The sequence below is a fragment of the Thamnophis elegans genome, chromosome 6 (genome assembly GCF_009769535.1).
Source record: "Thamnophis elegans isolate rThaEle1 chromosome 6, rThaEle1.pri, whole genome shotgun sequence".
NCBI lineage: Eukaryota > Metazoa > Chordata > Lepidosauria > Squamata > Colubridae > Thamnophis > Thamnophis elegans.
Window position 1 is genome coordinate 13,988,496 of NC_045546.1, and position 21,615 is coordinate 14,010,110.

At 41.9% G+C, this 21,615-nt stretch overlaps 1 protein-coding gene across 1 annotated transcript in view; it reads left to right on the forward strand.

Annotated features, from left to right (window-relative positions):
- Positions 1 to 1,461: 1,461 nt before the first annotated feature.
- The window catches only part of CNTN5 (contactin 5), a 265,440-nt gene continuing 245,286 nt past the window's right edge, over positions 1,462 to 21,615 (forward strand). Inside the window, exons 1-2 of the mRNA XM_032219901.1 lie at positions 1,462 to 1,574; positions 8,707 to 8,882. Of these exons, the coding sequence (XP_032075792.1) occupies positions 1,471 to 1,574; positions 8,707 to 8,882 (280 nt within the window). The 5' untranslated portion in view covers positions 1,462 to 1,470. The remainder of the gene's footprint in view (positions 1,575 to 8,706; positions 8,883 to 21,615) is intronic.

A 21,615-nucleotide genomic window follows, 5' to 3' on the forward strand; every position in this document is an offset into this window, starting at 1 on the left:
TGAATGACTCGGCGTTCTGAGTTGAGGCACCATCTTGAATTTAGATGGCCAGAAGCTTCCATTTAATTATTGAAGAAATTTACATAAGCTTGTATGTGCTATGTGCTTAGAGTTCAAAGCATTGTTAGAGACCCCCCACACACACTTTATGGTCTGTTTCTGTGGCTCCCCTCTGTGAAGAGGTTTCAAAGTATCTATAGCAGGAGTTCCAGATTCTTTAAGCTTTATTCCTTATGCGATCTATCTGGTAAACTCACAAGATTCATTTTTCTCACCATCTACATGTATACAAGAGGGGACACGGTGGCTCAGTGGCTAAGATGCTGAGCTTGCTAATCAGAAAGATTGGCAATTTGGTGGTTTGAATCCCTAGCGCCACGTAATGGAGTGAACTCCCATAACTTGTCCCAGCTTCTGCCAACCTAGCAGTTCGAAAGCAGGTAAAAATGCAAGGAAAAAAATAAGAACCATCTTTGGTGGGAAGGTAACAGTGTTCCGTGTATCTTTGGCATTTAATCATGCCGGCCACATGACCATGGAGACGTCTTCAGACAGTGCTGGCTCTTTGGCATTGAAATTGAGATGAGCACAACCCCTAGGGTCAGGAACAACTATCTCATATGTGCAAGGGGAACGTTTAACTTTACTTTACATACATGCATCTGAACTAGATTGTGTTGTTTGTCTGTGTAATATAATATATGTGGGTATACACATAATTTTGTATTGATTTATTTATTTTGTCATGTTCATGTAGTGTATATTGGAGGTGGTGATCCTTTGAGAGCTGCATGCAATGAAATTTCATTTTAATGTATGCCGATTAATGCATATTCGAAGTAATAATAAAGTTATTCTTAGTCAAAGTCTAAGTATATAGCCATTCAGCACAAATATAGGTTAGTCTGGGAGGCATATTACAGCAATGACTCAAATGGGTATGTGTGTGGCAGAAGTGGATTCCTACTAGTTCAGACTGGTTCTGCCGAGTAGGTAGTAACTCAGCCAGCCATGCCCCCGAACCGATTCTATGGGCAGCCCCATAGGAGCTGCCATCTTGGTTTTTGCTTCTGTGCATGCAGATTTTTTTTACCTAAAGCACATGTGTGCATAGCACGCATCAAGCACACGCACATGTGAAGCACGTCCCTGATTGAACCAGCAGTAGAAGAATCCAGAACCCACCCCTGGTGTGTGGTGCTACTAGAGCCATACTACATCTTGGCAGATGTAGGTAGCATACTGATCAAACCTAATCTAAAGGACATCCTGAGCATTTGATGACTCTACATACGTGTATATTTATATAATTTGATGATTGGGAAGAGAATGAATTGTTTTCTGAAGTAGATCCCAAAAGTTGATGCTGAACAAGGCTCACAATTCATAGCTCTGAGCAAGTACTTTCAGTAGTAATCTCTGAAGGAGGTCTTCCTTTTTGTCTTCCTAGAGGGTGTCGATTATGGGCCGATGTTTATTCAAGAACCTGACCCTGTGATCTTCCCAATGGATTCAGAGGAGAAGAAAGTGTCTCTCAGTTGTCAAGCAAGAGGAAATCCTGCCCCAACCTACAGGTAGCTAACATGTTTTAGCAACGGAGCTGAGCCACCTATTTTGATTCCAAGTCTGTGTACAGTGGTCCTTGACTTACAACATTTCGTTTAGCGGCGGTTTGAAGTTACAACGGCACTGAAATAAGTAGCCTATGACCATTTTTCATACTGATGGCCATTGGTCATGCGATCCAAATCCAGGCGTTTGGCAACAGTCTTGTGTTTATGAGGTTGCAGTTCCCCAGGGTCACATGATCACCTTTCGCGATTTTCTGACAAGCAAAGTTCACGGGGAAGCCAAATTCACTTTACAAATTGTGTTACCAACGCAACAACGGCTGAGTGGCTCACTCAGCCATTGCGGCAAGAAAAGGTCATCAAATGGGGCACAACTCACTTAACAACCGTCTTGCTTAACAATGGAGACATTGGGTTCAGTTGTAGTCATACGTCAAGGACTTCCTGTATTCTGTTTTTTTAGCTAAAATCTATTCCATTGTTACTTACTTGTTACTTCAGGAGGGGTCTTACTGGTAAGACCCCTCCTGAAGAAACCGTCCTTGGATCCAGCTGTTCTTAATAACTATCGTCCAGTCTCCAACCTCCCCTTTGTAGGGAAGGTTGTTGAGAAGGTGGTGGCTCTCCAGCTTCAGCGTACCTTGGAGGAAGCTAACTATCTTGACCCCTTCCAGTCTGGCTTCAGACCCGGTTACAGCACAGAAACCGCTTTGGTCGCATTGACCGATGATCTCTGGAGAGCTAGGGATGGAGGCCATGCTTCCATCCTAGTTCTCCTGGACCTCTCAGCGGCTTTCGATACCATCGACCATGGTATCCTTCTGCGACGACTGCGGGAGATAGGGGTGGGCGGCACTGTTTTGCAGTGGTTCTCCTCCTATCTTTCGGACAGGTCGCAGTCGGTGTTGGTGGGGGGGCAGAGATCGTCCCTGAGGCCCCTAACTTATGGGGTGCCGCAGGGGTCGGTCCTATCCCCCCTACTATTTAACATTTACATGAAACCGCTGGGCGAGATCATCCGAAGGCACGGGATAAAATACCACCAATATGCGGACGATACACAGTTGTATCTGTCCGCCCCGTGCCAACTCAATGAAGCGGTGGACGTGATGAACCGGGGTCTAGAAGCCGTTAAAGACTGGATGAGAGCGAACAAGCTGATACTCAACCCAGACAAGACCGAGTGGCTGTTGTGTTTCCCTCCCAAAAATTTGACCAACATACCATCACTCAGGCTGGGGGGACAAAACTTACACCCCTCAGAAAGGGCCCGCAACTTGGGAGTCCTCCTGGACCCACAGCTGACTTTTGACCACCATCTCTCAGCTGTGACCAGGGGGGCATTTGCCCAGGTTCGCCTGGTGCGCCAGTTGCGGCCCTACCTGAATCGGGAGGCCCTCACAACAGTCACTCGAGCCCTTGTGATCTCCAGGCTGGAATACTGTAATGTGCTCTACATGGGGCTGCCCTTGAAGAGCATCCGGAGACTTCAGCTAGTCCAGAATGCGGCCGCGCGAGTGATTGTGGGCGCACCACGGTTCGCCCACATAACACCGATCCTCTGTGAGCTGCACTGGCTACCTGTCGACCTCCGGGTGCACTTCAAGGTTCTACTCACCACCTATAAAGCGCTCCATGGTAGTGGATCTGGCTATTTGAGAGACCGCCTTCTGCCAATTACCTCCCTGCGTCCCATCAGATCGCATAGAGTTGGCCTCCTCCGTATTCCATCCGCCAGTCAGTGCCGACTGGCGACTACTCAGAGGAGAGCCTTCTCTGTTGCGGCTCCGACACTATGGAACAATCTCCCCGTGGAGATTCGTACCCTCACCACCGTCCAGGCCTTCCGCACAGCCCTCAAGAACTGGCTAGCCCATCAGGCCTGGGGATAAGTTTATTTTTGCCCCTCCCGAATGCTGAGTGAATGTTGAGTTTTACTATTTAATTTACTTTTGTGCACATTTCTTTTTGTATTGTCCTACACTCCCTTTCCTTTTTGACTGTAAGCCGCCCTGAGTCCCCTCAGGGAAAAGGGCGGCCTATAAATGTCTAATAAATACAAAAATACAAAATACAAAAAAATACTTTAAAAGATTCAGTTATAAAACTATCTTAATTTATTCATTTACGTACCTGTCTTTTTTCTAATCAATGAATTTCCACCAACTGCCGCAACTGTCAATATACGTATCCTTGCACAAAGCGCCATTTTCCCTAATGTTCACTTTTGTGAACTGTTCCCAAAGGCGCTAATTTTTGTCTGCCTTTTTAAGGAGGTTACTCCAGTTGGAATGTTGGTTCAGACTATGAAAATCGGATCATTTCTAGGGGTGGGCTTCAAAAATTTCAGCAACGGGTTCTTTGCCCGGTTGCTAGGTGGGCGTGGCCATGGTGGGCATGGCCTAATCGTCCTCCTGCACCATGGAGGGGGGGCATTTTTGCCTTTCCCAGGAAAAAGCCCACGAGGCTTCCTCGTGCCTCTGGGAGGGCAAAAACTGTTTCCCCCAGGCTCCAGAGGCACTCCGGAGGTGTCAGCACTCCTCCGTTGAATAATTAGGAAAGAAAACCACGAGACTCCATTGATAGAAATCAAGTGTACTTTTACTAATTATAAATGATTAGAAGCGTAGCAAAGCGAAGACTGATTATTTAGGCGCGAAAGCAAATGATATATAGAATAACCCATTCCCCACCCCTTGGCATCCCAGTTACAGTCCAATCATAATTCTCCCAAGTGTCAGGTGTGAGATAACTTCGAAAGGCATCACCAAGATGGAATGTCGGTGCCGTTGGCCTTGGCGGGAAACCTCCTCCGCATGCGCAGTAAGACAGGCAGCAGAAACTCCAGAATCTTCCTCCAGCACAATCAGTATTCCCCTCCCAAATACCATGCCCCCCCTCCCCGTTTCAATGGCAGCCGAAGCAGCAGCAAAGCAGAGGCTGACAGGAGGCCAGACACAGGCCCGTTTCTGGCCTTCCGGAACTTCCAGGAGGCCCATTCCCCCCCCCCTTGCCGCCCCCTGAGCCTCTGCGCAGGCCCTGCATGTACCTTGCATCCAAAATGGGCTGCATGGAGACTCCTGGGAGGGGTGAGAGGGGCCAGCCAGGGGTGGGATTTGGAGGTTCATTCAACCCGCCATAATGTTAGGTAAGTATTCCCCCCGAACCCAGGCAAATCCATAGCAGCCCACCCCTGATTAGTTCTTATTCACTGCAAAATCAACTATTTTTTTTCCTCCAACCATAACAAGTTTAATCGGTTCATTCCTCCTGCTTCCACTATTTATTATGTCCAGTTTGATCATGAAGATTCAATTCTGCTTTAGATTTATTTATTTATTTATTTATTTAGAATTTCATTTATTTGTCTAATAGAAAGACATGAATTAAGGACCATCTATATAAAGTAAAGTGCATTTTATTTTATTTTTTTAAACTACAGGTTAATAATATGAAATTCACCTTCAACATTTGTTGTGGAAGAAGGAATCTTTTTTTTTAGATCTGGAACATTATATCTCAGATAAATAATTTGAAGGGTAATCCATTCATAGATCTGCTGTTCAGGTTTTGACCTTTATTTGTTAATTTGTTTTGTTTCTATATTGCCTTAATCCCTTAGGAATCCTGGCAGTTTACAAGAGATAGTAACACAATAAAAGCATTCGATAAAAAATATAGCAAATTATTAAAATAAAATATTAAAATTCCTGAATTATTATTTTAACCTTTAAAGTTCTTCCACACAAGACTGTTTTCAAGGCTTTGTAAATCTCATGAAGAGAGAAGAAGTGATACTAATCTCTTACAGAAAATTATTCCAGATAGTAGTGCTACGACTAAAAAGAAACTTATTTCTAACTCTTCCCCGAAGCTAACATAGCAGGGGAACTGTCAGTAACCCTACATATGGTTTATTTTTATTTTATATTTTTTAATTATTTATTTAAACATTTAGAATAGAATAACAGAGTTGGAAGGGATCTTGGAGGTCTTCTAGTCCAACCCCCTCCCTAGACAGGAAACCCTATACCATTTCAGACAAATAGTTATCCAACATCTTCTTAAAAACTTCCAGTGTTGGAACATTCACAACTTCCATTGATTAATTGTTCTGTCAGGAAATTTCTCCTCAGTTCTAAGTTGCTTCTCTCTTTGATTAGTTTCCACCCATTGCTTCTTCTCCTGCCCTCAGGTGCTTTGGATAATAGTTTGACTCCCTCTTCTTTGTGGCAGCCCCTGAGCTATTCTCCCCTAGTCCTTCGATTCATTAAACTAGACATACCCAATTCCTGCAACGCTTCTTCATGTGTTTTAGCCTCTAATCCCCTAATAATCTTTATTGTTCTTCTCTGGATTCTTTCTAGATTCTCTGTATCTTTTTTACATTGTGGCGACCAAAACTGAATGCAGTATTTATGTTGCCCTTTAGTCAATCCTATACAGTACATTAAATTATGTACATACTGGACTGGCAGTTCTTCCTAACATTGATGGAACTCCAGGGATCTGGGTCTTCAGCCATATAGAGCTTTCTAGTAAAATATATCACATTTTCAATTTTCAAGCATATAGTTAGAAACCACAGTTTTTATGTGCAAGGTTTTATTTTTACACAGTTTTTATGTGCACAAGCAGTTCTCATTCACCAGCAAGTGGATTGTTGTATTTTGTACTAACTGTAGCTTCAACAGCAGTTTTGTGTAAAATAACTTTGCAACCATTTGTAGAAGAGTTGATAGGCTTGCAGATTATGGTACCAGAACCACTTTCTCTGAGTAAGGCTGTAATTGGTGTATTAGCTAGAGCTGAGTAAAACCTCCATTACCCATAGACGCAAAGTAGACAAGAGGCTAATAGCCATTACCAATAGACTTATTACCTATTACCAGTGGTGAAATTCCTTTTTTTTAACTACAGGTTCTGTGGGCGTGGCTTGGTAGGTATGGCAAGGGAAGGATACTGCAAAATTTCCATTCCCAAACCACTCTGGGGCCAGCCAGAGGTGCTATTTGCCGGTTCTCCGAACTACTCAAAGTTTCTGCTACCGGTTCTCCAGAACCTGTCAGAACCTGCTGAATTTCACCCCTGCCTACTATTCATTACATTACTCATAAACATTACCCATAGACTCAAAATAGGCATGAGGCTAAGTACATCCCCATGTTGCAGTTCTGCTTCTTTAAGGAGATTGCTATCCTTAACTTTTTAACTTTAACTTTTAATAAATTTATATGCCGCCCAATCCCGTAGGACTCCGGGCGGCTTACAGAAACAAATTAAAATAAGGAGTTAAAAAAACTCCCACCCAGAGCCACCACTGGAGCAGAAAAATCAAGTCATTTCTGGACTTTCCAACAATGTAGGCTTCCTACATTGAATTCAATTTCTGGTTTTCTATCAATTTCTGCAATTTTCAGATGTCTGATCAAGATTTCCACTTTGTCACTGGCTTGGGTTATGTTGAGTTGGTCTTCTAAGTAGACTTTATCAATATTAACTTTCAGTATATAATTTACATTATATAGACTTTTGAACATCTACCTTATGCTAAAATTGTTGCATGCAAAGTGTGATCAATATATGGATGTTTAAAAAAGATCCAGCAGATGTCATTTACCTTCCTAGTTTATTCCTAGCTTAATCCTTAATCATCCCTTGAGCATTCTCAATAATTTTACCAATTAACATTCTGCATTTGGCACAATTTCTGTAATTGCAAGAGCCATATCAAGTTTGGTATGGTATGGTGAGAGTTGGCCTTCAAAAACAGGCAATGCCAAGATCCAAGATATAAAATTAGTGCTGTAAACTTGTGGAAGACTTAAGATGTCCAATTCTAGGGATGTGCATATGTAGAAGAAAGAATCTGGGTTGGTGTGAAAAGGGGGATCAGCCAAGAATCCCTACATAGCCACAACAGAAGTATGTCCAATCCACCTTGGGTACCATTGATCCTCCTCTAACTCCGAGCATGTGCCAACTATTAGTTGAGAAGATTACTTGGCAGACTTTTAGCAATAAATTAGCATTTATAATAAATCACATGTGGAACTTCTCTTTTACGTTTGACAGTATACTTCAGAAGTTATTTGGAAGATGACCTTCAGAACTTACATGATTGCAACCACAACACCTTCCTACTATTCACTTAAGTAGCCTGACACTTTGCAGGCATTGTACACAAAAAGTACAAGTGGACCAGGGATGGGTTGCACATGCTTATTTACACAAAAATAGGTCTGTGCATGCGCAGAACATTAAAAAAGAAAAAAAATACATTTGTTCAATTGCAATTGTGAAAATCAAAATGGTGCCCCGTAGGAGAACCAATCTGGGGGCGTAGCAGGTCTGGGTCTCTGCTGGTTCCAGTGACCCAGGCCGCCAAACCACTACCGGTTCGGCCAAACCGGGCTGAACTGGTAAGAACCCACCTCTGAAGTGGACGTATAAATGTAATAAATAAATAGAAAAACAGGTACCACTGCTTCAAGATCTGCATTAACAATAATGAAATAATGCTAAGGAATCCCAAAGATGAATGAGATCAGTAAATAGGATTGCTAAATAAATAATAAACAAATGGAGCTGCAAGAGGCAGGACGAATTGCAATCATGGTACATAATTATGGCACTAGAGACAAGTGATTAAATTTATTTTGATGTTTTCCCAGTTTAATCAATCAACAAAGGTTTGATAGCCAGATAGAGAAACAAATATCTATAAGTGGTTTCTGAAGATAGGTTGGATAAGAAATTAAGAAAGACTATCAAAATTAAGATAAAACTTTGTAGGCTGACCAAATGTACAAGAGAATGGTTGAATGCATAACCATGCTAAAGTTTCATACTCTTCACAACATTACACATAGTTTTCATCTCAGGAATATGGACACCGTTGGGTACACCAGGAGAAAATATGCTGGAAAAAAATGTGTATTGGAAATAAAAATACAAAATGTTTTCTTTAAAAAATTGTATTCTAGAAAATACCCATGCATCTGAATATTTTCCATAGGAATGTTATGCAAATTCCTAAACTGAAAGCCAGATTAAAAGTGAGCCCATTAATTGCATCAAACTGTCCATATTTTCTTGAAACTTATTAAACTATTTATTTTATTTTCCTTCCAAGGTGGCTCCAGAATGGAACCGACTTAGACATAGAAAGTGATTACCGCTACAGTGTAATAGAAGGAAGCCTTATTATCAACAATCCCAGTGAATTAAAAGATGCTGGGCAGTACCAGTGTTTTACCACCAATGTCTACGGTAGCATTTTAAGCAGGGAAGCCTCACTTCAATTTGCATGTAAGTAACAATTTTGTTATCCCACTTTATCACCATTTGGATAGAGATAATGAAGTCATGTTGAAACAATGCAAAAAAAAAAGTCTAATTGCATCATGAAGAACCAGATAATTATATTCATATCTATGAATATAGGAATTTGTTTTATACAGGTGATCTTCGACTTATATTCATTCCTTTAGCAACCTTACAACACTGGGAAAAAATGACTTACTCTATGACCATTTTTCATACTTACAACCATTGCTGCATCCCCATGGTCATGTGATCAAAATTCAGACATTTGTCAACTGGCTCATATTTCTGATGGTTGCAATGTCCTGGGGTCATGTGATCAGTTTTTTGTGACTTCTGACTAGCAAAGTCAATGGGGAAAACAGATTTAGTTATCAGCCATATTACTGGACTAGGGGAGACATGATAGCAGTGTTCCAATATCTCAGGGGCTGCCACAGAGAAGAGGGAGTCAAGCTATTCTCCAAAGCACCTGAAGGTAGGACAAGAAGCAATGGGTGGAAACTAATCAAGGAGAGAAGCAACCTAGAACTAAAGATAAATTTCCTGACAGTGAGAACAATTAGTGGAACAACTTGCCTCCAGAAGTTGTGAATGCTCTAACACTGGAGGTTTTTAAGAAGAGATTGGACAACCATGTGTCTGAAGTAGTGTAGGGTTTCCTGCCTAAGCAGGGGGTTGGACTAGAAGACCTCCAAGGTCCCTTCCAACTCTGTTATTCTATTCTATTCTACTAACTTGGCTGCAGTGATTCACTTAACAACTGTGGCAAGAAAGGTTTTAAAGACGAAACTCACTTACCAACTGTCTTGCTTAGCAATGGAAACTTTAAACTGAATTGTGATCGTACTTAGAGAAGTACCTTGTATTTCATTATTTTTGTCCAGAGTACTTTTGTCTGTTTGTTTTCCATATTAACCATCTCTCCATTGGAGTGATGCCTGATCTGAAAAAAGCCCCAAGAACTGTATGATGTTTTCCTAGGATTTAACTGACCTTCTGATGTTTTCCCCTGAACTCAGTTAAAGTGTGAAAAGCTAGAGAGAGGCAATAGACAGATGCAAATCAGGAAAGACAAACATAAACATCCCTCAGCTTCCCCCTAATTAATGAAGTTCTAAACTCCTAGATCGGCTGGCGAGAATTTAACTAATTGTTTATTTTGCCCCTTTGGGGCAAAAAAAATGAAAACAAATGATGTTCTATCAAGGGAGTACGAATGTGGACTAAAAATACAAAATACTTTTTGAGCTACATTCATCAGATCTGCTGGAGTGATGACTTCAAGCAATATTGGGCAACGCAACCAGACTTTGCACAAAAGAGTTAAAGAAACAAAGTTGACATTAGTTGACTGAAAACAAGGACAAAGAAATCACCCCCACGTTATGTTTACTTTCCTGGATGACAAATTCCCAAGGTTGACGAAGAAAGAAATTACTGTACACCAGCATTACAGAGCAAGAGACTGCCAAACTGAATACAAGTCGAAAGGTTTTTAGGCTTATCTCAACAAGCCTTATCGAGCACAATGGGTATTTAACACATTTGGAATTGCTAATTGATGAAATACCTCTTCTGTCCATCTGCCTCACCTATAACCTGTATTTGCATAGTAGTATTCTCCCCCCCTCATCAAACCCACCTCATCCAAATTTAAATCTTGCATCACTTCAACCATTGCCTGAAGCTAACAAAGTGAACTATAATTTATAAAACCTTATGCCGTTTAATAAAATGTGTTAGTGGCTGTAAATAAAGTTTACATGAAAAGAGGAGGCCAGGTTCCTTTTGATCCTGCTTTGTCCTTGTGGGGAACAAAAAGTTTTTTTATAATCCAGTCTGAGAAAATAGATTTTTGCTTCAAGACCTTGGTACTAGGATGCAGACAATGAACATTGTTGCTAACAATTTAGCAAGTGCATTCAATTACAACTGATCCCCTCATCATTTGTATAAATCCAACAACCCTGGTGGAGTATTGTGTGTATGTATGTATTGTTATAAAACAGGGATGGGAAACTCAAGGCCCATGGGCTAGATCCGTACTTATATCTGGCCTGCAGGGCTGCTCTGAAAACAGCAAAGGACCAGCCCAGAGTTCCTCTGCCAATGAAAATGGAGGTTGGGAGGGGCTGCGCCCATCCCTCAGGCCCTGTTTTCAGCCATGATGGCCTCCTACAGACCTCTGCCAGTGAAAATGGAGCTCAGGAGGACTGCATGCAGCCCCCCTCTGAACTTTATTTTGGCTGGCAGTGGGCTGTAGGAGGCCATCCTTTTCAAAGAAGAGAAGAGAAGAGAAGAGAAGAGAAGGAAGGAAGGAAGGAAGGAAGGAAGGAAGGAAGGAAGGAAGGAAGGAAGGAAGGAAGGAAGGAAGGTTATATAATGAGAGTAACGGGGAGTCTGAGGGAAGTCCTACCTTAGCATTTCACCACCACAGGTGTCCCTGACATGTGTGATCAGGGCCGGATTTTCCTATAGGCTAACTAAGCTTCAGCCTAGGGCCTCAAGATCAAGAGGAGCCTACATTCAAATTGTTAGCAAAATTAAAATTACACTATTCTAAAAACAGTGAACACTAAAACACTGAACCGAAAATAAGGAGAAATTCTACGCATATGACTAATAAACAAACATAAAAATGTATTGGCTAAGATCGTTCCAGCGCCGCAGCAGTTGGGGAGCCCGCCCACGTTCCTGGCACCGGCAGTCGGGCGAGAGACGCGGCCGCTCCCAGTAGCCGCCCCGTCGACGTGGAGCCCACCAGCGGCCAGGCAGATGAGGGCAAGGGGGCCGAGCCGGGCAGCTGAGCGCAGCAGGGGAGGCGGCTGGCCTTGCTGCCTTTGCCGCAGAGCAGAGCCGCCCTCTGTCGGGAGGCCAGCTATATATATTGATATATCACAGTAATGATGTATTTTATTGTCTCTCATGTAATTTACAAACTTAAAAATGGGAGGTGAAAGGGCCTCATAAGTGGAATAGCCTAGGGCCTCTTTTCATCTAAATCCAGCCCTGTGTGTGATATTGAGTTGGCCACATCCACCCCAGCGCCCTGAGGTCAAACACAACCCTGATGCATCCCTTAATGAAATCAAGTTTGACACCCCTGTTATAAAACAATGGGTTTTGTTGTACTCCTCTGTTTTAGTTAATATGTTAATTCATTCATTGATCCATTATACATTATAATGGCATTGTTGATTCTTAGTAACTAGTAGATTTTCTCATGACAGTCTTTCCTTAACTTGGCTTTTCAGGGTTGCATTCAACACCGCCCAGAGTTGGCTATAATAAAAAAATAAAATAAATTGAATCGATCCACCTTGCTTTTAGTTGTCCATTTCTCTTTCCTTCCACCTTCTCAGAATTAGAATCTTCCATACAGCAGCAAATACCTCACAATTATTTTATTCCAGCCAAGCATTTGCCTTTCTTCTCTTGAACCAGAGGAACAACTTCATTGGATCTCTAAAGTTTCCCCCAAATTGGAAATACCCTCTCAAGATGTGGTAATTTGAGCTTATTGCCATGCTGACAAGGCATTTGAATTGATAATGTGACATCTCTGACTCCCCTCACAAGCCCGCTGAGTGTAGAACCTGGAAACTGCAAGCCATCGATCAAAAGTTTAATTCTTGCAAATTTGTATCAGACACAAAATGAATTTAGAGCAAGAATCCCATGCTGTTCTCAGCTTTATCTCAATATTGCCACACAATTGAATTGATAGAGTGCATTTAAATACACAGTGTGATGCTTTCTAGTGGATTTGGATGATTCGGGTAATAATCCGAAATATTTTTTTTTCCAAGATAGAGGAATCCAAAGGACCTACAATGCTAGCGGCAAGAATTCATATAAGAGGCTAGCGAAACCTCCATCCTCACCAACCAAGACCAATTTTCCATAGTGGAAAATGCATGGGGGAATTGGGCAACAACCCTGCTTAGAAGGATAAAGGCTTTGAATGATTCAAAATGTCTACCCCTTTGATAGTGAACCAGTAGTGGGTTGCAGCCGATATGCAGGCGACTCCATCTTAGTGTTTTTTTGGGAAGGACGTCCAGTTATCAAAAAGACGAACACACTTGAAAGGATTAGAGAGCAACTTGAAATAATTCCATTCATTTGAATATGACCTTGATCCATGGCTCCTGCTTTCTGTTGGAATCCCTGGAATTCCTTAAACATTTTGAATCTCCCCTTGATTCTGGAACTATGAGATCCCTGTGAATAGAGTCATCCTCCCCAGCTGTATTATAAATATACAAGTGGGGAGAATATTTTCTACCGCTCTATCTTGACACTCAGCAAACCTAAATTTCATCAAAATGACACATGCAGTTGACAGAGATTCTACCATTATCTACCCAATGCATTCTCTGAGTCAGCTTTTTCATCATGAGTCATGTTTCATCGTTAGTTAACCATCCCTGACGACATTTATGCCTACCTCTATTATACAGAGTTTTTATTGCTAGAGTTGATTGATTGATTATGTGACATAAAGTCAGTATCAACCATTAGAGAACACATAGACAGTTTTTTCTCCTAAAAGGGCTTTCTGATAATTTTCTGTACTTATTCCTGTTTGCTGTTATTTGGTGGACATCCAAAATCTGTAAATCACACTCGATCCCACAAAGCTACTTCCTCCTCCTCTTCCCTCAAATGTATCTCCTTTTTATTGAACTATTTCATTTTAAGCAAGAGCATAGGCTCAATGAATCAAACGGTGGAATTAAGATTGCCGGGAGAAATATCAACAACCTCAGATATGCAGATGATACCACTCTAATGGCAGAAAGTGAAGAGGAACTAAAGAGGCTCTTGATGCAGGTGAAGAAGTAGAGTGCAAAAGTTGGCTTGAAAGTCAACATTAAGAAAACTAAGATCATGCATCCGGCCCTTAATTCCTGGCAAATAGATGGGGAAGAAATGGAGGTAGTGATAGATTATATTTTCCTGGGCTCCAAGATAGCCGCAGATGGGGACTGCAGCCAAGAAATTAAAAGATGCTTGCTCCTGAGGAGGAAAGCTATGGCAAATTTAGACAGGATACTAAACAGCAGAGACATCACCCTGATAACAAAAGTGAGTATAGACAAGGCTATGGTTTTTCCCAGTTGCAATGTATAGCTGTGAAAGTTGGACCATAAGAAGGGCTGAGTGCCAATAAATTGAGGTCTTTGAACTATGGTGCTGGAGAAGACTCCTGCAAGTCCCTTGGACTACAAGGTGATCAAAATGGTCAGTCCTAGAGGATATCAACGCTGACTGCTCTTTAGAAGGCCATATCCTGAAGATGAAACTCAAATGCTTTGGCCACCTAATGAGAAGGAAGGACTCACTGGAGAAGAGCCTCATGCTGGGGAAGATTGTGGGCAAAAGAAGAAAGGGAGGACAAAGAATGAGGTGGCTGGATAGAGTCACCAAAGCAGTAGGTGTGAGCTTAAATGGACTCCTGAGGATGGTAGAGGGCAGGAAGACCTAGAGGAACATTGTCCATGGGTCATGATGGGTTAGACACGACTTCGCAACTAACAGCAACCACATAGTGAATGGAGAACTAAGTTTCCCCTTCCTTCATATTCTCTCCTTTGGAACACCCTTACCATATTATTGAAGAGTCATAAAAACATGATTCTTCTGAAAAGCAATGATGAGCAAGATCATACTATGACTGTCAGTTTGGTGTAGTGTTTAAGGCAGAAGACTAAAATCTAAAAGATTGTGAGTTCTGCTCCTGCTTCAGGAATAAAGTCCACTGGAGGATCTTGGGTCTGTCCTTTCTTTCTGCCCTCAGAAGAAGGCTATGGCAAACCAATTCCAAGAATATTCCCAGGAAAACTTCAAAAACCTGCCTTTGTTGCTGCAGGGATTTGTCCAAACAGTCATCAGAGTCAACACTGACTTGGCACAAAAAAAAAATTCTTTTAAAGAAATGATGGTATCCTGAATGGTGGCACAGCAAATAATTGGTTATAATTGGATTCATTGACTTCAGTTTTTAATATTTTACCTAATTTATGAAATGCTACAGTTTGGTTCTGTGAGTAGAAATTGAGTGGGATATAAACAGTAGAAATAAACAAATTTGACTTCTGTTCCTAAATAATAATCCAATAAGTTTAAGAAATGATGAACAGAGTAGGATACATAGATAAGTTTTCAATAGGCTTTGGAAGATATTTATTAAGGTTCCAAGTAATATACCGTATATACTCGAGTATAGGCCGACCCGAATATAAGCCGAGGCACCTAATTTTACCACAAAAAACTGAAAAAGTTATTGACTCGAGTATAAGCCTAGGGTGGGAAATGCAGCAGCTACCGGTAAATTTCAAAAATAAAAATAGATACCAATAATGTTTTTGAATATTTATTTCAAAGAAAAACAGTAAACTAGCGGTGTATTCAATGAAATACTTCACTCACCTCATGATGCTGATGTCCCGCTGTGATGATGATGTCCCGTGCAGCCGCGGGAGCGATGTCCCGCCTCCTATGACACACGGCACAGTGATTCCTATCATTGGATCACTGTACCAGAGGAGGTGGGACATCGCTATGTGGCTGCTTGCCATAACAAGGAGGAGGTGGGACATCGTTGCAGAGCGGCAGGAGGGGGAGGAAGGGGAATCGTAAGACAGCCCTGCATTACATTAGAACGTGAGGAGGGGGGATGGTGCGGTGCGCGCTGCGCGACAAACTGACACAGAGGGAGGGGAAACTCACAGGGGCACTGGGCCATTCACGAGTGTCACCCAGCGGCATGGCCCCGCCCCTTTTTCTCCTCCATTTTGGGCAAATTTTTCACTGACTCGAGTATAAGCCGAGGCGGCTTTTTTCAGCCCAAAAAGTGGGCTGAAAAACTAGGCTTATACTCGAGTATATACAGTACCCATAGCAAACAGAACTCTGAGACAAGCAGATTCCTCAAAGAATAGGTTTATTGGACATATCATATTGGCACAGACTGGTGAAAACCAACTCTAAAGGTTCCCGTGGTTTTTACCAATTAAAAGTAAACATTTTCCCCCTTTCCCAAACAATCACATGATCCGATCAAGGTGCTGTCTGGTTCATTGGAAACTTTACTCCTCCTCTCTTCAGCCCCCTATGGGAATGTCCTTGGTTCCCAGGGGAAACTATTTTGTTTTGGTTACAAACCCCAGCTATCTCTATTTCCCCCCCCCTCCCTATCCTTCAGCACCATTGTGGCAACACTGAAGCCTCCAAGATGCCTCAGTCAGGCCAGCTTCAGGGTTGACAATAAGATTTTTTAAAATCAAATACATCAGTGTTAATGCCAACCAAATGCTTTTGAGAGAGGGAGTTTTACAACTCACCATTCTATGGCACCTGGTATGTGTCAGCCACAACAGCTACCACAGGAGCACAGATCATAGAGTGGAGTCTCCTCTCTGTATTCCAGAGCCCATCTGTTTTAGATGTGCAAATAGAGATTGATTGATTTATTTTGCTTAGAGAAACTAGATCAAGCATGAAGCTGCCTGCAAAACCTAACAGTATCTAAGTGACACTAATAGCAGAAGGTGAGAAAATATCCAAAATGCTCAGGATACGGATACTATGGTCTTAAAATATTAACAATGTTAGACAGCTGCTAGTATGACTGCTGCTATAACATTGCAGAATGATATTTCATCTGTCTTTCCTTAACTCCAAAGTGTGTTTCCATTCACTTTCAGTGGGAATTGAATAGGAGTATCAGCAGATAATTAAAATGAACAGACTGATAAAGGAAGTAATGTCTGAAATGGTTAAGATTTGGTCAACTTTTAGGGAAAATATGATGACAACAGTTTTAGGTGACTAAACATGGATCAATGACAAGTTATCAATAAGTAGCGATACCTCTATCAGCAGCACATATTTGTCAAGACTTATCAGCTTCTATTCTCTGTCAGGCTCTCGTGAATATCCATAATTACATGCCCATGAGACGCAAGAGGCACCTTGATGAGATACCTCTTGAGCAATCAAGTCAATTACACCAGAATGATTCAGATCTACAACTGCTTGGGTCAACGCTTTTTGCCGAGGGCATGAGCATAATTCACTTAAGCCCGGAGTCAATACTGCCTCTATGCCTTTTGAAAGAAGAATGAAGTGCAATTAAAGTGATGCCTGGGGAAAAAAAATTATGGCATAGCAATGCATGGAGTTCAATCAGGAATTGTAAAAATTGTGCTGATGAGACAATGTGCAATTTCTACTTTAGGGAAGATCAATGGAAAACAGGAAAACATCTCTATGAAAATAAGTGATTAGTCTTATTTTTCCTAATGCAATAAAGGAGAGTGGCTTTATTTGCAATTCATTAGATGTATCTAATAAACACGTCTGACAATGAAGAGGACTGATAACCCAGTCTGGGCTGGTTCGTTAATTAACATCCTCATGATGACTCTCCTGTTATAATGAAGTAAAAATCTGTTCATAAATTATTTTGTTGTTTGAGGTCTTGGTATGACGGTTTGATTTAGATGCTGCCTTCCAAATCTCTCCAGCAGATTTTCTCAATTTCACTTTCTTCCCCCAAGTTTATTCTGTTGATTGTTTCTGGCTCCTTAAATCTATTTTCCATTTAGGATACAGAAAGACAAGTACCGATTAGCTATAACTCATATCTCCCTTTGCCAATGGTTGCAGCATAATAACTATTCACTGACAGGCAGGATAAGAAGTCCTCAGTGACACAGACAAGTAAATCAATAGGTACTGGGAGACAGCCTTTATGCTGCATGTTTCATCCGGAATACTACTGACAGTTTGCTGGAGTCCTTGGCATCACCTGCAAACTGCTTTTAATGAACTTTACTGTCTTTGATGGGTCATGATAATTGCATACATTAGACCCAGTCCCATTCTTATCAACCCTTAGTGAGCACATAGTCAGTTGGTTAGATTTCTGAATCCAGATTTATGTCTGCTGAAGATGGGACCATGAATTTTGGAAGCACAGTCAAAATAGGTGTAGCATGCCTGGTGTTCAAGGAAACAGGGATCTCCAACCATATGGCTATGAACTGTTCTGATCTAGGTGTCAACTTTCCAAATATCATCCAGAATTAAATCAGAGTCCAAGGCATAGCTTTCATCAAAGTTCCAATTTAACAAGAGAGACATGTTGGTATAATTTGTGGAAACCCAAATCTGAAAGCTTCCTGGGGTTTCCACCCAGTTGAAAGTTCATGATCTTGTCCCCACACCCACAAGCCCATCACATGGTCCAATCTTCCTCTGCCACGCTGGCCTCTCCACCCATCTAGTTCCGGTCAGGTGCAGAGGTGCGGAGACAAAGAATGACCTTGGGCTTCTAGAAAGGAATGTTTTATTTTGACAGCAACACATTCTGCAATTCTAGTCCTTACTATTCCCCCTCCCAATTACCCCACTAATGAAACAGCATAGTCAAATAATAGAAAGTGTGGCAGGCCAAAGATCCTAAAAGGAATATGACTGCAGGCCTGACACTAGGCTTCCCAAAAAAGCACGATGCAGATTCCTGGTCCCGACACAACCCCTTTCATTAAACAAATGTGAAATCTTCTCATTCACATTTCAGCAAAGGCCTGGCAAACAGTATTTCAAAGGAATAATTGTGACTACAGACCTTATCTATCTTGGAAAGCTGCCAGGTAAATATTTTCCAAATGAGGTGCTGTGCAAGGAAAGACTGAGCACAGAGTCTCTGAGATTCAGGGACAGATTTTCACACTCCTGAAATGAATCTAATGACCGAACGAATAAAATGATTCCTGCAAAAGCCCCCTCCCCTTTTGCTCCTCTTTTATTTCCTATGGGAGGGGCCACTCACCTTCCACCTGTGACTTTACTCCTAAGTCTGCCCTGATTTCTGAGTTGTTCTTTTCTTCTGGCAGCTCTGCACACTGGGAACAGGCTCTAGCTGTTCCTCTGCCTCACTGTTGTCTAGCTCTGTAGGCACCTGATCACTGCCAGACGGCCTTGGCCCCATCTCTGCCTCTGAGCCAGATCCCTCGCTGAGCCTTCCCCAGCCTCCAGGACTGGCCGATGCTCCTCCACAACCTCCTCAGTGTCTGACTCTGCTGCCAACTCTGCTGGCTGCTGGCGGGCCACAACATTACCCAGTATTGGTCCACGGCCTGTTGGAAAGTGGGCTGTGCAAGCAGAGGGCAAGCTTTATTTGTACGTGCATGGGATTAGTCTCCATGCATGCCTGTCTCTCTCCCACACACACACACTGCTACCACCATCGCTGCTGTTGCTGATCCACAGATCCAAAAGGTTAGGGACCACTGCTTTAAGACATATAAATGGATGTCTGGCAATTGGAAGATCCAGGTAATTTTGTGCATTGTGAGTGTTTCATTACCCTTAAATAAAGGAGAAAATAACCTCATGGAGGTCTATTTGTAGGGACATTTGTCAATTTTGGAAGGATTGTTTCTGAATACGATCCTGAGGTTAGGCTGCCAGGGTAGAGAAAGCTGCTTTTACATGCCTGACTTCCTCAAGTGAAAATAGCAATTAATTCTGCTGCTGCTTTAGAACAGAAGCAGAGGGTAGGACCAGAAGATGCCGCTGCATGCCACTTTTTAGGCTACACAGTCTCTCAGCTTAACCAAGAATTTATAGATCATAAGAATCCAGTGCAAGTTAGTATATTAGATTGTGGGGATGACTAACGTAATGTAACATGTTGGAAGAAATGTCCATCTGGGTTCAATTCCAAATGGGGAGAAAGACACTGGAAACATGGAGGCTGATTGGGAAAAATGATTTAATGGTGAAGCAGAACCACCAAACTCATGTGATTCTGGGTATCTGACTACATGGAGTGGAGAGTGAGGGTTATTTATACCCTCTCTTGAGCCTTGCCCTTGAGTTTCCTGTGCAAGAATATGTATTATATTGGCTGTTGTAGGGGTCATAGCTAACTTTGTAGGTGCTGATGCAGTGAACGGGCTTGTTGGGCAATTCCTATTGTGGTTGAGGGCTAATCCTACCTTTCTCAGAATATCCTGTCTTGAAGGGATTACCAAATCTGCATTTCTAAAAGTTGGCCCCTTAGTTTCTACTTGAGGAAGAGAGCTCAGGCTCTGAGTTTCCGCCTTTAGAAATATGTTTCTCCTTTAGGGAAATATAATATTCTGCCTTTTTAATATTTCTCAAAATAGTTCATTCTTCTGGGAAGGGGTGACTTCCCTCACATGTAAGAAACAGTCATTCTTGATTGTGGAGTGGGAGATGGTTGAATACATTGAAAGTCCATTTAAAACTATTTGGGAATAGCTCCTGTTGTAGTCCGCTGACAGCAGAGTCGGACAGTGAGGAGGTTGGGGAGGAACATGGGCCAGTCCTGGAGTCTGAGGAAGGCTCAGACAGAGCCTTTGTGTCAGAGGTAGAGAGGGGGCCAGGGTCATCTGGGAGTTATGTGCTGCCTCCGAAGCCTCCAGAGTCAGACATCAGCAAGGCAGAGGAACAGGGGGAACCTGTTCTCAGTGCGCACATGTGTAGAACTGCCAGAAGGCGAGAACAGTTAAGACAAAAGGGATGACTTGGGAGTAAGGCTTGGAGATGGCCCCTCCATAAGACATAAAGAAGGAGCAAATGCATGTGAGCCTTTGCAGGAAGCAACTTTGTTCATTCTGGTCGGTTTAAATTCTGAAGCTCTGTTTTGACTCTGTGCTCTATGTGGCCTTGCAGAGCTAATTGCCAATTAGGTCTTTGGCAGTGTTTCAAGGGAGATAAAGGTGAGTGCTTATCAGCCTTATCCTGAAGGACTATGGCAGACTTCTGTTGGACTCTTTACAAACTATTTGTGACTCATTATGGGCTGTGAATGAACATAATTCACAGCTATTAAAATAAAAAGAGGGTTTTGGGGACTAAGTGTGTGCTTTTTACTGTCTCAGGAAGCCTAGGTCAGAACAGCTCCATACTGTGTACCATAACATTAACAATTTGGAGTGATGTTCTTTAACATTCTCAACTAAAGATGGGAATAAAAGGGATGGACAAAGATAATATATATAAAGGCGGTGTGGCTTAGGAACAGAAGGTTCTTCAATCCTCCTGGCTTACGTCTGAGTAAATATAATAAATAATGTCTTTCCTTAGACTGAAAAAAAAATGAGGGATGGAAGAACTGAATCCTAACCTCAGGCATTGGTCAATTGTTTTGTTTTCCAAACAGCTTTAATAAAATGAGCTAACAGATGTGAACCACTAGATTATGAAAACGGCAGTAAATCCCCATTCTCACTACAGCTATAAGAGAAGTGAACCCCAAGGGAAAATTGCAGAATTCTCAGATGACTTCTTGTAGCAAGACATCAACAAGGATCCACATGTTCAATCAAACTTAAGTAGCCATAATCCTTGTGAAATTAAATTGACAATGAAGACAAAGAGAATTTATGAATATTGGGTCTTACCTCAGTACAATTTCTTCTTCTTCTTTTATCTGAGGTGGGGGGGAACCCAACAACTCTGAAAGAGATAACAAATAGAGGTTGTATCTTTTGAAGATACCTGCTTGTAAATATAAATACGGTCGAGATCCATATATGCATATATACAGTACAGGCACTATCAAAGATTATTGGTTTAGAATTTGAAAACTATTAATTCTCAAACGTTCTTCAGAGTGGAGGCACACTATGGTCCTTCATATGTTGCATATAGCCTGCCTGCATTCCTCCTT